Here is a 16,215-nt window from a genome sequence, read left to right as displayed (position 1 = left end):
CTGCTTCATCTAGTGACACGTGTCAGATTGAAGAGTCTTATATAAATGAATACATAATATATCTAGGATTATTTGTTGAACAATCACATTTGATATAAAACACAAGATGTGATCATAGCCTACTGCAGGCTGAACTCAATAGGCCTACAAACCGATTTCTCACATTTGCTGAGCTTATCGGAAATACCTTCTATCAGCAGGTCTGTTCATTTTAATAACGTTAACAATACAACAAACTTCCAGATTTTGGAAGTCCAGAGACTCTGTGGAAAAATGGAGGCTTATGTTTTTATTCATTTACATAACAGTGAGATGTGTTTTATCAAAGCGGTTTAATATGTTACACTAAAGCAGCCTATGAATAATATTAACCAAACCAACACCTATAAATTATATCCTATCAGATAGTTTGTACAATTTAATGTAGTGTTTTGATTAGGTCTGCACTTTCTGTAGATCTTCAACTGAAAAAAGTACGGTTGCATCATGGAATTTAATCGACATTTCATAATGAACATTGTCAAAGGCTTCTGCTATGGGTTCACTTGTAGGCCTGCCGCCCCAAACTCCGGTCTGTCCAACGGTGAGCTGTTTCCTGCCTGGACAATCAGCCCCTGGAGAAAGATGAAATTTGTTCATTATTAAGCCAATCAACCTTGAACATGAAAAAATCGGTGTATATATGTAAATAAATAGATGCAAATATATATAAAGATCGATATAGATCGATAGATATATAGAGATCGACGTCCGGTCGATCGTCTGCTTCTGTCTCGCCTTCCAACAAGAGATATTTTAAAGAGAGAGCGCTGCATTGTCCCTTGGCTTCGCTCAGAGTACGTGTGTATGTTTATAAAACATAATGTGTGTTTTTTACTCCATGGGGATCCTAAACCATTGAATGAAAATGACTCCTTGGAATCGGTTGAGAAATGTTAGTGCTTTTTATCGGGGGAAAACCGCCCTTCCTGTTCACGTCTTGCCCTCCCCAACATGGCGGCGACGTTGACGTACGGTTCGCAGCCATTTTGAAACTGTCCAATGGGGAGTGGGCTTTAAAAAAATACGCTCTCTATCTTTATGGTATTTACGTGGCTCAGCCTTGAAGGAAGACAACTTCTCTGAATGCGTTTCGATTTTTCCGCACTTATAACACTTCTAGTGACATGTCGAGTATATTATAGCGGGGGACTAAGTGAGCTGTTGCTCTAGAGACGGGGTCGCATCCCTCCGCTGAGATGGATGGCGGCGACGACACCGTGACAGCATTCCGGTTCGCCCACTGAACGCCGACTCCGATCTCGAGTGACCGTCTTAGTGTTAGACGTAGCACCGGCCTGAGCTGAACTGTTGTTCACTATTATCACTTTTCACCGATGAACCCCTTTCGTGGCACGGCCAAAGACGTGTCATTTCGTTCCATGGCCCACCAGCTGGCGTGTTCCCAGAGGTCATGGATGGAGAACTAAGCTGCTGCCCCGACCAGGTCAGGGTCGGTGGAACCCGGGTTAGTAAGCCCCGCCCACGTCAGGTCAGTTAACGCGTAAGTTCAGTAGGCCCCGCCCACGCCGGGGCGTGAGACGTCAGTGGACGCCGCTGTTGTTTGAACTCTCTTCCTCATTCGGTCCAAACTTTGAGAGCACACGCACAGGTCTGCCCCGCGGACCATGCTCCCGTCAGTCCGCTCCTCTCCCGCTCAGTGAAGAACCGGATCCACGATGAAGGCCTTCGGAGCGCGCTTCTCCTTCTACGTGGGCTTCCTGTGTGGGACCGTCACGCTGTACATGTTCCTCCAACACTTCTGGTTCCAGAACAGCCTGTCGATGGGCTCCTACGGGGGCTCTGATGAACACCAGCTGGAGCAGAAGGAAGAGCTGAAGAACTGGAAGAAGGACAGGTCTGCGCTGTTCAACCTGAACCACCCACACCACAAAGGTACAGTCAGAGATGTGTCCCCTGGAGGGTCCAGAACTCACAACATTCAACCTGCCTTAGCGAGAGAACGACCGGCTAATCAATCATTGATAGATTACACTTGACATACCGTAAGGAAGAGCCTTAATTATTCTCTCCAGATTTACCCGATTTAACGTTATTCTGATTTGTATTACTATTTACAACTATGTACATCATTGACACTTTGCATACTAGAGTGATAACGTTGTGGGAAGACAGCGGATAACCTGTTCTGAGCAAAACCTGTTTGGGCTGACAACCCACAGGACCACTTTATTCTGGTGGTATACTTGATTCCCGAAGACCCCAAAGGACCATGTGTTGTCTGGTCGCACAACTAATTAAAATAAAACGTTGGACTTTTTCAACCTTGACCTTATTTTCTGATTATTTTTAGTCTAAGGAACCAATGTGGGCAACGACTTCTGAGATTGGTCCAGTATTGACAGGATTGCTGCTGTAATCTGCATAAACAGGGTTATCCTCGGGAGAATTACTCAATTATTAATAAGTGTCAACTTATCAACTAATTATCAACTAATTCTAAAAGGGCATGTTTCAGCCACTGACGACTCAGATTGTGAGAGTCGAGTTGTTTAGAGGAAAAGGAGGAAATGGGAGTGAACGCTGGCGAAAGCGGCTTGTTGTTAATGTGGAGGTTGTCATAACGACAGGGAAATTACCTGCTGTCGGGATTGAGGTCAAAGGGAGGTGTGTTTCTCTGTGCGGATCTTTTTCCTCATGCAGAAACGAGCGCTTGTAGAGGACGTAGATGAACTGGGTCTGTTGCCCCCCCGAAGGTGTCCTCCTAGAATAAGGACCAATTAAAGAGATCTTGATCCTCATTAATCCCTCAGACCCAAAATGAAAGGAGGACAAGGCCCAGATGAGAGTCCGGAAGTTGTCCTTTGAATTGATAAGTGAGCGCTTAGTTAAACCAACGCACGCTCTCTCCTCCTGTCTGGTCCAGGGGAGGACAGTCGCGTGGCCGACGACCTCTTCAAGAAGGTGCGCATCCTGTGCTGGGTGATGACGGGCCCCAAGAACCTACAGACCAAGGCCAAGCACGTCAAGGCCACGTGGAGCCGCCACTGCAACATCGTGGTGTTCATGAGCTCGGTGGACGACCCCGACTTCCCCACGGTGGGGCTGGACACCAAGGAGGGCCGCGACCAGCTGTACTGGAAGACCATCCGGGCGTACAAGTACGCGTACGAGCACCACCGCGACGACGCCGACTGGTTCCTCAAGGCGGACGACGACACCTACGCCGTGGTGGACAACCTGCGCTGGGTGCTGGCCAACCACACGCCGGAGGAGCCAGTGTACTTCGGCCACCGCTTCAAGCCCTACACCCCGCAGGGCTACATGAGCGGCGGCGCGGGCTACGTGCTGAGCAGGGAGGCGCTGCGGCGCTTCGTGGAGGGCTTCAAGAGCGAGGTGTGCACCCACACGTCGTCCATCGAGGACCTGGCCATGGGCCAGTGCCTGGAGAAGGTTGGGGTGAGGGCGGGAGACTCCAGGGACACGTTGCAGAGGGAGACCTTCCACCCCTTTGTTCCCGAGCAGCACCTCACCTCCAAGTTCCCCAAGAGCTTCTGGTACTGGAACTACTGCTACTACCCCATCAAAGAGGCAAGTGTGGTTCAGCCGGCCCCTCAGAGTATGACCTCCAAACCACTGTCTTGGGTTTATAGGAAGTGATTGCGCAGTAGGAGGATGTTTGCCTTAAGCAAACCCTCCTGATAATGGCTGTGTAGATGAATGCACTGACTCGGCAGTAATCGCGAGGTCCAGGACGGCCTCATTGAAGTTCTTAAGCCTCCGTCATCCAGGCCTCTACATTTACCACCACGGCCCTACTCCCGTGAGCAAATACAGTGGCGCACAAAGGCCACCTGTTGGAACGGTCTATTTATTTAATAATTTGACTAAGCGATGGCTCATGTGTTGTTTGTGCTTCCCTCAGGGTCCAAATTGCTGCTCTGACTTGTCGGTGTCGTACCACTACGTGGACGCGACCACGATGTACGTGCTGGAGTACTACACCTATCACCTGCGGGCCTTCGGTTACAACCACCGGTACAAGCCCCCGGCCCCGCTGGGGTCCCAGACCGCCAAGGCTCCCGACGCAGCCCCCGAGGACACGGCGGTAGGGGCCCCCGCCAAGGAGCTAGGAAAGGAGGAGAAAGATGCAGCCCAGGCGGGCTTGAACCAGGGAGACACGGTTCCCTTGGCCCCTGCTTCCTAGGCCTAGGGGTCCCTGACCTCTGACCCCTCACCTCTGACCCCTCCTGTCCCCTGGACTCGCTCACTGGCACAGCACCTTCAGGGTGTTTGTTCCCGTGCACCGTTCCTTTGTTCAGCCGTGTTTGTGATCTCCAACTCTTTTTCTCATTTTTTTTCTAGAGAGGTGAACTAATAAAGTCGTGCGCTATGAACGTCTTTTTGTGGAAGCACTGCTTTAAAGTGCACGGTCTAGAGACCTGAACCATAAACAAAAGACGTCAAGATGCATCTCCTCTGGTCAAGTGTGTTTCTCCCCGGCTGGAGGCTCTGTTACCTTCTCGACTGTTGCACACAGCTGCAAACATTTTGTTTAGGAATTGCCACACAGTTTTGATTTCAGATAAGAAGATTGGATCCCGCCCTGTTTTGTTACCATGGCGACCAGGGCAAAGAGCCTCACCTGGTTCACGGCCAACCCCCTGGCTTCGCCAGCTATGGAGGTCGACCTGTCCCGACCTTGGCCTTCATTACGGCTAAACATCCGATGGACGCTCCTTCCTGACTGTGTAGGAGGTGTTTGGTGGAGAGTGGAGTGCTTCCTTCAGACGGATGCTTCGGTCCGTGGGGTTTTGAACGCTCCAGTCTTTAGTATTTTTGGTGCGGCCAAAACCCACTGGAGATTAAACCAAAAAGCTTTTAACATTGCGTTGCGAATTGATGCATGTTCAGAGTACGTCGCTACGGTCAGCTGACTAGTTGCTAGATTTCCACCTCTCCTCACAGAGAAATTGATTAATGTAGGAAATTATATGTTTAAGTTACTTCTTCAAGTAAAAGAAAAGGTTTAGATTGTAGTGGCTGGATATCTTGAGATCACGATAGGATGAATAGGTTGCCTTTACTCTACGATGGCCTTGCGTTGCCATCATCTGGACCAGTATTTGCAGCGTCTGTAGTTAGTGTTGCTATTCAACGGGTTAAACCAAACCAATGGAAGGGGTAGCCCTGTTTGGTACAATCCGCTAGGTCTACCCGTCTCTGCAGTTGTCAATTCAAGTATTTTGTATCCTTCAATAAGCTTAATTAATGCATTCATTCATTCTTCATGCGTTACTGCTTTCTGACGATCTTGTCTTTCCTAACTGACTTGTGCCTTGCAAATTGAGAGCGTGAACTGTCAGCTGCACTTATGACTTTACACTGTGACATTCAATACTTCTGCTGTTGGTACTGGGAACGCCACTAGACGAGGTATTGTTTTTTTTTCTTACTCTAATGAAGGATGCCGTCTCTGGCCAATTTTTGCTCCCATTTTTGCAAGTAGTGGTTAACAAATGAGGGTGGATTGGATGGATTGAATCTGGTCAAGATTTATCTGCATACTTTTGTCAATGCAAATATTACATGGTGAAGTCCAATAGGCTTCACCAGGATTCGATACCAAGCAACAATTCTGATAATTTTGGAGGTAATTGCCAAAAATATATAAAAAATAAGAATTGAGTTGAATTACAAAAATTGTAACTTTTTTTTTCCCGATTCAATTCATTATACACATGTGTCGGCCCATTGTGTTCTAGTAACTACTTGTTAATTTTTTATTTCAAACCAATGCAATAATACTGTCATTTCTTGACGTTAATTGTACAGTGTATCAGAAGACTAGTTAGGATGCCTTACGTCAGTGTTTACATTTCTATTCTTGTCCACTGAGCATGCCGTCTTATCCAGTTCAAACCAAATCAGCATGTTTGGGATATTTATTTGGAGTTTGGGTGATGTGTGCCACTTAAAGTGATTTTTACCTAACTATTACATAGTTGTATGTATAACGCGGGTAGTCTTATTTGCTGCCTTCATGAAGCGGTGTTGCGGTTGCATATTTTACATAAAGCTCATTGAGTCAATCTATTGACAATCTTAAATTCCAAAAACTATTCTCTATGGGTGGGAAGCTGTACAGAAGTCTCAGAATGATGTGCGTTGGGAATACATTTACAAATGTACTTAGATTTAAGGGGGTTGGTTTAAAAGTCGTGTTATTGAGTTTGTGAATGTGATTAGAGTCAATTTATCAATGAATAAATTCATATTTTACTAATTTAACCCTTGCTGTTGTCTAATTCAGTTTGCATATTTTAGCCTTACGTTAAACATCTAACACCTTGCCCTCCACCGGAGCGGCGGGCGTTCGATCGTAAAGCAAACCGTTGCGCGTGCGGACGCTCTGCTGGACAATGAGCTGCTGTTGGGGTTGATCGCCTCTCACCTCCTGTGGGCGACACACCCAATGTACACCAAGGAGAGGAGAAGGACCTCAACCTGTTAGTGGCTCAGTGTCCCACAGCGAGGTTAAAGACCTCAACCGCTCGCTGGCTCGGGGGTGCTACAGCTCTGTGTCCCGCTGACTGACGACCTGCTAGTCATTGGAAGCCTGCCTATTTTAGTTATGCTGATGTGGGATTTAATGATTGCCACTTTGACATTCTTTCGACCAATGTCTTGTGTGGACAATGCTATGGTTAATAATACCCATAATAAAAAAATTGCAAGAAAATGATATAGATAGTCGGATGATAATAATAGTTACCTCAGCCATCTGTGTTGGGTGAGGCCCCTCCTTCCTGGCAGTGGCTGGCCCCGCCCTGTCCAGAGACAAAGAGCCATCCTGTGAAATACTGCAGGTGCTACTCTGATATCTCTATTGGTCTAATGGCAACAGAGGAACAACTATCCAAAAGGTGCATGCTATTTATTTAACAGGACCATGTACTATGTCACTGAACACAGTCATTTCATAAGTTAATATTATTATTATATATTGTATAGTATTATGACTATTATTGGTGAAACTCACTTGGTTGACTCCTCCGTCCCATGAGGCCGCTGAAGACGTCCTCGCCTACGGAGGAGAAGCTGTTTAGATTGCAGCGCTATTGGATCATTGGATCAACTGATTTGATTTCTTACGTTTCCTTGATGGAGTGCTTCTGTGGTCTGTTAAAAAAGTTCAGTTAGTGCGCCGGTACAGCGTTGGGTTGATGGAGGGAATCCCTCCCTTCACTCAACTAATTCATCCAATTGCCGTGTTTATTCATTCATCCATCAATCAGCATGTCCATGCATTCATTCATTTTACATGATCTATTCATGTGTCACTTCATGACTTCATTCCTACCTGCACTTCTCCTTATGAGACCCACGAAGCGCTCAGCACAGTCCACGTCCCGGTCCATGAACCTCCTCAACCCCTCGCAGTCCCCATGGAGAGCGTCCTGCAGCAGAACCAGAAGCACCCACAATAAGGTTGTGACAAGGAGATAAACGTGCATGTATTTTCTCCTAACGAACGGATCAACCCTCTACCTGCACGAGGGCTTTGAGATCTGTGTCGTCTTCACACGAACATCTCGTGGAGTAGAACAGGACTAGGAGCAGGGCAAGCACAGTCGCAAGAGTCCAACTACTTTCAATTCGCTCCATTTTCCTAGAGTAATAAAACAACACAATATAAGGTTAGACTGTTGCAGGAATAGAAAAACAGTGTGCTTTCTAATTTGCATGTGTAGCCTACAAGCAATAACACTAAAGGTGCTAATAATTTGCACGTCTGACAAATAGACCATTTAAGGAGAAGTGCATTCGACACAATAAAACAAATAGGACTTACCTGATCAAATATTTGTCCCTTAGCCGTCAAGTGCAGCCGATGCCTCTCTTATTATAGTTATTCAGGGGCTCTTGTCATCCAATCAGAACTGCATCTTCTCCGACCCCCCCATCCAATTCCCCCGCTGCCTCATCACTTCCGAGAACATGTCACACGTAGTCAAACTCCCTCTTGATTTCAAGACCGAAACGTTTAAGCAAAAGGCCTGACACAAAAAAAACAAAGACACAATTTTTTAGTTGCTGCTGCTGCAATTTCAGCACAAAAGGCTTGATAGAACTGTTTGGCAACTATACCAACATATTGACTCATTAAAGTCATAAACATCCTCTCAAATTGTGTCCTTTTGTGACAACCTGAACTCGTCAGTCTCTCTTGTACAGTAGTAAATATGATTCTATCAGTAACTATTCTCCACTAAAAACAGAGGGTCTGAATGCTCTCCATTGAGATGCAGAAGTGGACTTTCACACATACAGAAGCGAAACAATGGAAAAGTATTTGAAGGACAAGTGAGGATGTGTTGAGATGAGTAGCATGGGGGATACTTGGAGCTCATGTGTTTTCTAGCTGCCCAGTGTCCTTATGTCCGAGTGAGGAACATGACTCCATACACAGTCTCCCAATCCTACCACCCTCAATCACATTTCCCTTTGCATGGCCTCCACCCTTCATATGATTAGATTACCAAATTGTCCCAATTTCCTCAAAACATTGTTGCTTGTATCCTGTCCAAACGATGCATGAGCCAATTTGGTACAGTTTTTGAAATAGCTGAAGAACTAATTACTCCTTAACACAATGACAAATATGATTTTTTTTAGACACACACACACACACACACACACACACACACACACACACACACACACACACACACACACACGCACACACACACACACACACAAACACACACACACACACCCACGCACACGCACACGCACACGCACACGAACACACACAGAGTTATGCCAGACCACAGAACCAGTTCCCTGGGGTGGAATTGAAGAATGCACCTATTCAAGTTTCCTGATATCACCTCCTGTGTGTTATTAGCTTGGTCGTAGAGCAAGCCGCACTTTTGTAATCATGTGTCTAATTATTGTTTTACTTTTTCTTTCTCCCTATTTTGCGTAATTATACGGCTACAGTTTCTGAGTTATAAATAGTACCTATCCCGTGGCTGAAGAGTCGGCCATATACCAGTGCAGGGCATGCCTACTTTTAGAAAACAATCCACTTCAGAGAACCCTAGAAGCTTACAAATCGGTGTGGCCATCAAGGACCTCCCCCTTAGGTAATATGGAAAGTCTTGTTTTGTTAGCTTACAGAATCGCGTCACGGGGTCACACTGAGCAGGTGCTCAGCAGGCTATTTTTTATGATAGAAGTCAAAGGGGAAAAAACGCTGACTTTAACCATTCTTTCAGCAGGTGGGGCCGGGGGGGGGGTTGTGGTTCAAAGAAAATGGTTGATATCGCTGCAGAACGATCTGTCCTATAAAACCGCACATTTAGCGAATGCTTTAGACTATCAACATCGGACGATGAGGAAACCATCAAAGCAGCTTTGGCAAGGAAAGATAGTTCACTAGCTTTATGCCCGTTGGGCCAGCAGCCCGTGCTCTGACCTGCCAGTCTGCACTGGTTCTAGAGGAGTAACAAGGGCAGCACTTCTGCGGAACCCGTGAAGCCACCCGGGTGCTTTGTGGCAGCCTTTAGGGGTCGTTTAGCACCGGCGTGTGGGTGCTATACGGTATGCACACAATGGGTGTTGCGTTGTATGCAAGTTATTTTGAGCAGAGGGAAAGGCTTTGTTTGCCTCTAATAAGAGGTGTGTTACGACCTTGGGGAAGCAGTCACACGGAAGCTATCCCCTCCCTGCTCTCATTCCCACAGATAAAGCCTCCAAACAGGTTTCGGAAGGCCGCATATAAGTCATCTATTTCGGTTTTTATATCCTGTGAGCTCAATCTAATATTTACCCAATCATATCAAAAGGCTTGCATGCTAGGAGCCATGAACACCGGGAGGGACATGAACAGATAAACTCTACTATGACAACGGGTGAATACAGCTCCCGCTTCTAATCAAACATCCCATGTGTTTCATAGCGCCAGAGTCCTTGAATTGTTTTTTTAATCCTCAATGCCTCGACTCCTCGAAGGAACACAGAGCTTCACAGGCCCAAAGAGTCACAGGGATGGGTTCAGTGAACCAAGGCATCACTGGGACAGGTCCAGTGTCACAGGGTCCGGTCCAGTGTACCAAGGCATCACTGGGATGGGTCCAGTGAACCAAGGCATCCCTGGGACAGGTCCAGTGTCACAGGGATAGGTTCAGTGAACCAAGGCATCCCAGGGACGGGTCCAGTGTCACAGGGTCCGGTCCAGTGTACCAGGGCCTCACAGGGATGGGTCGGGTCATAAGTACTCTAGATCTCACGTTGAAGTTAAGCCATGTGGACTAGATGTGGACTAGAACCAAGTGGACTAGAACCGAGTGGATTAGAACCAAGCGCCTATCTGGCTTGGCTCACCACTTCACCGCTTGGGTGACAGACCGCAGTCCTGATGTTTTCACACACTCTGCTCGTCTCCAGATTTGGTTAGTACACCCGTTGTCGTAAATACATATTTACAATCTATAGCAAGCATTAGATCATGAATACAGAGAATGTTTACCCCGTGATGGTCTTTTAAAGGCGATGAGAGACTTCCTGACATGTTAATTGCACTGGGCCGTTCTTGTGATCATATGCATCACAATGGTGGCTGACTGTAAATGAACCCCAATTCCCTGGACACACAACTGTGAGGCATATGGCCGCTGTATTGACTTGCTCTGATTGGCCCCGTGGGAAACCCTCATATCGCTGTAGTAATGTTCGTATGAGTCATCGGCCCTAAGCTAGCGATACTGACAGACGTGGTCGGTTGTAAGTCACGCGGAGAGAGAAGGCCCCCTGGGAAACAACAGCCATTGATTCAGTGCAGTCTTAGAGAGTGGCAATCTCCACTCTCAATCTGCTTGGTTTAAGAGTGATGCGCAGAAAGGGTCAGTATGAGGCTTCATTGAACATGAAGGTTACAACACACCCAGCCCATGGAGTCCAATCAGGTTGCCAGCCGTCATCCACTCCAACACAGTTCTAAATAGATCTGTTCATCTCTGGAGTTAAAGACACTTGCCTACAATATCTTTTCTCTTTATAGTTCCACAGTAAATATTGGCAGCGATTTGCCAATCTGCATTCATGGCTGGACTCCGTCCATTGTGGACAGTGGTGTTTACTCCTGAGAACCAGGGTTCATTTGAAGAGCATGGACCCCAGTCTGTAGAGGACACAGAGCCCCCCATACTTAAGGTGGAGCCCCCCCCCCCCCCCCGAGTAAAGGAGCTCCCCCCCAGACTTTAGGAGACCCCCCCCTCCCCAGAGTAAAGGAGACCCTACCCCAGAGTAAAGGAGAGCCCCCCAGAATGAAGCCCTTCCACTCGTAAGAGAGCAGCTTTTGTTCCTTCTAGACCATGAGAGAGAGAGAGAGAGAGAGAGAGAGAGAGAGAGAGAGAGAGAGAGAGAGAGAGAGAGAGAGAGAGAGAGAGAGAGAGCGGGAGAGAGAGAGAGAGAGAGAGAGAGAGAGAGAGAGAGAGAGAGAGAGAGAGAGAGAGAGAGGGGAGTCTGTAGCTGGGGGTATAATGACATAGTAAACAACAGTACGTGTTGCCTGAGTTGGCTTGTATCCACCATCAGTCTGCTACGTTGTTAGCCTCTGAGAGGAACTCAACAGCCAAGTGCATTGCGGTGTTGTACGGAAATATCTCTCTGAGGGAAATCCACCCTCTCCTGGCAGCCTCAATCCCCACAGAAAGGGCTTTTATTCTCTGTTTCTATAGTGTCAGAGACAGGGGAGCTCACAGCCACACTCCCCTCCCAGCAGAGCATGACACTTCATGTGCCTTCATGTTATAAGTCTCCTGTAGCTCATAACAGGAGAGAGAGAGAGAGAGAGAGAGAGAGAGAGAGAGAGAGAGAGAGAGAGAGAGAGAGAGAGAGAGAGAGAGAGAGAGAGAGAGAGAGAGAGAGAGAGAGAGAGAGAGAGAGAGAGAGAGCTAGTATGTGATGAGAGAGAGAGAGAAAGATCAAGGCAAACGTTTAAAAGTTTTTGTTTCTGTCAATCCTAACAATAAGTTTTGTATTTTGACATTTGGCAAACAAGGCGAGAGAGGGAGAGGGAGGGAGAGAGAGAGAGAGAGAGAGAGAGAGAGAGAGAGAGAGAGAGAGGGGCATAGCTCTGGGGGAGAGGAGGATGAGGGAATGCCAGTGCAAACAAACAAAAACGCTTTAGAAAACACGGACCTTGCCCACGTGAATCAATATTCTAGCCCCGCTCCTCCTATTGAGCAACGGGGCCGACAGGGGGATGAGGAGGACGAGCATGGAGGCAGACAGGGAGAGACGGGGGGCTGTCCCTCTGCAGAGGGGGACAGTCTCATTCGGAGCTCAAACCACCAAGATCCTAAAGTGGGGATTCAGGGAAAGGAAATAAATGACAGGAATACTCTGCAGGCTGCAAGAAAGTCGGAATTCCAGAAGACTTTTGAAGTTCCACAGAAGTGCGGTTTTAAGGTGAGTGTAGAAGGAGAAAGTGACAGAAGAGCGCTGCGTGGCGTGTGGTACGGTGGACTCTGTTCTGGCTGGAAAACCACAGGCTGGTGTCTAGAGAACGAGATACAGCCGGCTGCTGTGACCTTAAGTGTCAGCTGGCTCGGCTACCCACTGTGTGTATTTAAGAGACGTGACCTTGTGGTTTGAAATGGAGAGAAAAGACATGAAAGTGGTAACAGTTTTAGTTTGAGTGAACAGTCTCAAGTTCAACATCTATTTATGGCTGTGCTGAAGAAGTGGTGTGTCAAACAAAAAGTCCCCAATAATCAGTAAACGTCCTTCTACAGAGATTTAAGCAGGCCTATTTTAATCAGACTAAAATATAGTTTGTTATGCATCCCCTATGCCTTATCGTACTATGCTCTTTGATCCGAGAAATCTAAATGCGTGACAATCCAATCATTTTTATAATTGTATCAATTATAATTGGAATGGTGCGTTAAACCCTAAAACCGGGGAGCAGGTGTTCAGAACACACACGTCACTGGTGGAGTCGAACTGCTCAGATGAGCGACTGCTCTGTGATGCTATGCGTCTCAATGAACCCGTGACTCTGTTGTTTCCTAGCGCCCAGCCGCGTGTTGTTGGACCAGGAGTCTCCCAGCCAGCATGATGTGCTCCCAGATGAGGTGGCTGCTGGTGATCCAGCTGCTGCTGACCGAGCAGGCCCTGTGTAGGTCCACCTCTCCTCTGGCCCACAGGAGCGCTCCACTCCCCAGCTCCAACCTCCAGGACGGCGACGGGTCAACGAGACCGGCCAGACAGAGCGTGCTGGGCTCCAGGCCCCATGGCGGGTTCAAGCACTTCCCGGTTCACGAGGGCCAACGGATCCACTCGGCCAAGCGCATGATCTCGCTCCTCAGGGAAAAGCTTGTGGGTCGGATCCACAACCACATCCAGAGTCAGGAGAACGTGAGCTGTGAGGAGCTACTGTCTGCCAGCACCATGGAGGACCCCCGGTCCCCCCTGTTCCCCCAGGAGCTCCTGGGCCTGTCCCTGGTGCCCGTGCTGGCGGTGGCGGACTGCCACCAGGAGGCGGTGGCCCTGATGCTGCAGCTCTACGACCTGCTGGGGGTGGCAGACACGGAGGAGCTGCTGGTGGAGGTGGAGGCCCTGATAGAGAGGCGGATCAGCCGCGCCGTAGCCTCCACGGCGGCGGCGGCGGCGGCCACCTCCCCGCCCCCGCCGGCAGAGACCCAGCGGGTGGACGAAATGCAAATGGAGGCCGTGATGTTCAACATCCAGCAGCTGGCAAGGGAGAGTAAGACCCTCCAGGGGACCTCCGGGAGGGAGAAGCACTGGGAGGTGTGTGAGGGCTGGGCCCAGGTCAACGGGACCTTGCTGCTGGGGAAGGCGGTGGAGGGACCGTCGGAGGGGCTGGAGGAGGCGCTGAGGGCCTGCGAGAGCCTGGGACTCCAGTGTGCGGGGATAGCCCACGGCGGCGGCGGCGGCGGCCTCCTCAAGGCGGGCCGGAGCAAGTACAGCGCGGTGCTGAAGAAGGGGAGCCGCGTGGTGCCGGCGGCCGACTCCTCCGACTGCTGGCTCCGCCTGTGCCGAGCGGAGAAGGAGCCGTGGTCCCCGGCGGCCGGCCGCCGCTGGAGGCGCGGCGCCGACGCCGACGACCACTGCAGCGACAGGAAGGAGCAGAACATCTACAGCGTGGTGGAGTGGATCCCCGCCGTCAGCACGCTGTACAGCCTGGGCACCGCCATGTACTACGCCTCGCTCAACTGCACGGAGACGGCGCGCGAGAGGGCCCTCCTGAGCGCCGTGGACCTGGGCACGGACGCTCTGATGGCGGTCACGGGGGGCACGGCGGGCGTGGCCGGCTACGCCCTGGGGGTGGGCGTGAAGACGGGCGTGAAGGCCAGCCTCAAGTACCTCCTGGGCTCCATGAAGGACGAGGACCTGCTGGTGAACCAGTACACCTGGGAGGAGGAGGTCCTCCGCATGCAGGAGGACTGAGAGCCTCTCTAGGGCCTCTCTAGGGCCTCTCTAGAGCCTCTCTAGAGCCTCGTTTGAGCCTTGTTAGAGCCTCTCTAGGGCCTCTCTAGAGCCTCTCTAGAGCCTTGTTAGAGCCTCTCTAGAGCCTCTTTAGAGCCTCTCTAGAGCCTCTCTAGAGCCTCGTTTGAGCCTCTCTAGAGCCTCTCTAGGGCCTCTCTAGAGCCTCGTTAGAGCCTCTCTAGGGCCTCTCTAGGGCCTCTCTAGAGCCTTGTTAGAGCCTCTCTAGGGCCTCTCTAGGGCCTCTCTAGAGCCTCGTTAGAGCCTCTTTAGAGCCTCCTTAAACCCTCTCCAGAGCCTCTCTCGCGCCTCTGTAGTACTCGAGAGAAGCTCTAGAGAGCCTCTTTAAAGCCCCTTTAGAGCCTTTCTAGAACCTCTTAAGAGCCTCTTTAAACCCTTTCTAGAGCCTCTTTAGAGCCTCTCTAGAGCCTCTTTAGAGCCTCTTAAGAGCCTCTCTAAACCCTCTCCAGAGCCTCTTTCGAGCCTCTTTAGAGCCTCTCTAGAGCCTCTTTAGAGCCTCTTAAGAGCCTCTTTAAACCCTCTCCAGAGCCTCTCTAGAGCCTCTTTAAACCCTCTCCAGAGCCTCTCTAGAGCCTTGTTAAAACCTATTTAGAGCCTCTCTAGGGCCTCTTTAGAGACTTGTTAAAACCTCTTTAGAGCCTCTCTAGAGCCTTGTTAGAGCCTCTCTAGAACCTCTTTAGAGCCTCTTTAAACCCTCTCTAGAGCCTCGCTGAAGCCTCTGTAGAGTCTCTATGCTCTAGAGAGGCTCTAGAGAGCGTCTCTGAACCCTCTCTAGAGCCTCTCTAGAGCCTCTTGGCCCCATCTCACGCACAAAAGATGCTTCTGTTAGTCGTAGTCAGGTGACCTCACAAAGTAAAACATTATTTTATTACATCCAATACAATGTGTGTAATTACCACCGTATCACCTGTCTGCTTTAGTTTTAACTAATCGAGTTGAAGTCGATATATTTTCAGTTGAGCATTATTTTGTATGAGATGTGTGTAAGATAATGATTAACCAAATAACTAGTAACATTGCAGAAAAACTTAAAATCGTAAACATAAAAAGTCCCATAAAGTTTGAAAGCAGTGTAAAGGAGAGCGCCTCTAGACCCCGACGTCCCACCTTGTTTTCCTTCTGCCGTTATTATCAGGTCAAAGGCATTTGTCCCGCTGGTTTATGTTCAGGGTATTTTGTGGCACAATTTGTAATTTTTGTATGTCAATAAAAAGAATACACGAATTGAATTGAATTCACTATGCTTATTTATTCATAATTTCATATTCTAAACTCTAGCTGATAACTCTTTTTGGTATTTTTATCCTTTTGAATATTGATTTAAAAAAAATGGGTTTTCAATCCCAAAATAAAAGTGTATCCTCCTATTATCCCTTGACCTACTTGCATGTTTTACCGTAATCTAACATACTCTATAGGCAGGGTGGTCATTTGATCAGTTAACTTATAATAACACAACCTTTTGCAATACTTACTTTATAGTCATTCGTCTGACCACACACGTCTTACTACATAGATTATAGATGTATGGTTTTAATATGGTTATGCTGATAAAGTGTGGGTGTATTTAACCGCTCCGTGTGTCATCACTTTCCGGCGTCATTTCTTGGAAATTCTTGACTGCGCCATCAGTATCGTTTCTGGTGAATACGGCCAGACGGTGATTGACAACTA

General features: G+C 48.5%; 2 protein-coding genes across 2 annotated transcripts; both read left to right on the top strand.

Moving 5' to 3' along the window:
- The first annotated feature begins 1,039 nt into the window (after nt 1-1,039).
- Nucleotides 1,040-6,291, top strand: c1galt1lb (core 1 synthase, glycoprotein-N-acetylgalactosamine 3-beta-galactosyltransferase 1, like b). The gene is made up of 3 exons (XM_030375405.1): nt 1,040-1,935; nt 2,927-3,591; nt 3,926-6,291. The coding sequence occupies exons 1-3, from the start codon at nt 1,719-1,721 to the stop codon at nt 4,205-4,207; spliced, it is 1,164 nt and encodes a 387-aa protein (XP_030231265.1). The 5' UTR covers nt 1,040-1,718; the 3' UTR covers nt 4,208-6,291.
- A 5,862-nt stretch (nt 6,292-12,153) lies between these two features.
- apof (apolipoprotein F) lies at nt 12,154-15,770 on the top strand. Its single transcript, XM_030375402.1, has 2 exons — nt 12,154-12,480; nt 13,087-15,770. The coding sequence occupies exons 1-2, from the start codon at nt 12,169-12,171 to the stop codon at nt 14,482-14,484; spliced, it is 1,710 nt and encodes a 569-aa protein (XP_030231262.1). The 5' UTR covers nt 12,154-12,168; the 3' UTR covers nt 14,485-15,770.
- The last annotated feature ends 445 nt before the right edge of the window (nt 15,771-16,215 follow it).

The sequence above is a fragment of the Gadus morhua genome, chromosome 13 (genome assembly GCF_902167405.1).
Source record: "Gadus morhua chromosome 13, gadMor3.0, whole genome shotgun sequence".
Taxonomy (NCBI): Eukaryota; Metazoa; Chordata; class Actinopteri; order Gadiformes; family Gadidae; genus Gadus; species Gadus morhua.
Note: the sequence above shows the minus strand (reverse complement) of the source record. Positions and strands in the feature narration are given on the sequence as shown.

Bases quoted from the DNA above. Each gene is read 5' to 3' on its own strand.
- c1galt1lb (XM_030375405.1), top strand. From the start codon at position 1,719: ATGAAGGCCTTCGGAGCGCGCTTCTCCTTCTACGTGGGCTTCCTGTGT. The intron at 1,936-2,926 runs GTACAGTCAGAG...TGTCTGGTCCAG, and splicing joins GAACCACCCACACCACAAAG to GGGAGGACAGTCGCGTGGCC. The intron at 3,592-3,925 runs GCAAGTGTGGTT...TGCTTCCCTCAG, and splicing joins GCTACTACCCCATCAAAGAG to GGTCCAAATTGCTGCTCTGA.
- apof (XM_030375402.1), top strand. From the start codon at position 12,169: ATGCCAGTGCAAACAAACAAAAACGCTTTAGAAAACACGGACCTTGCC. The intron at 12,481-13,086 runs GTGAGTGTAGAA...GTTGTTTCCTAG, and splicing joins CACAGAAGTGCGGTTTTAAG to CGCCCAGCCGCGTGTTGTTG.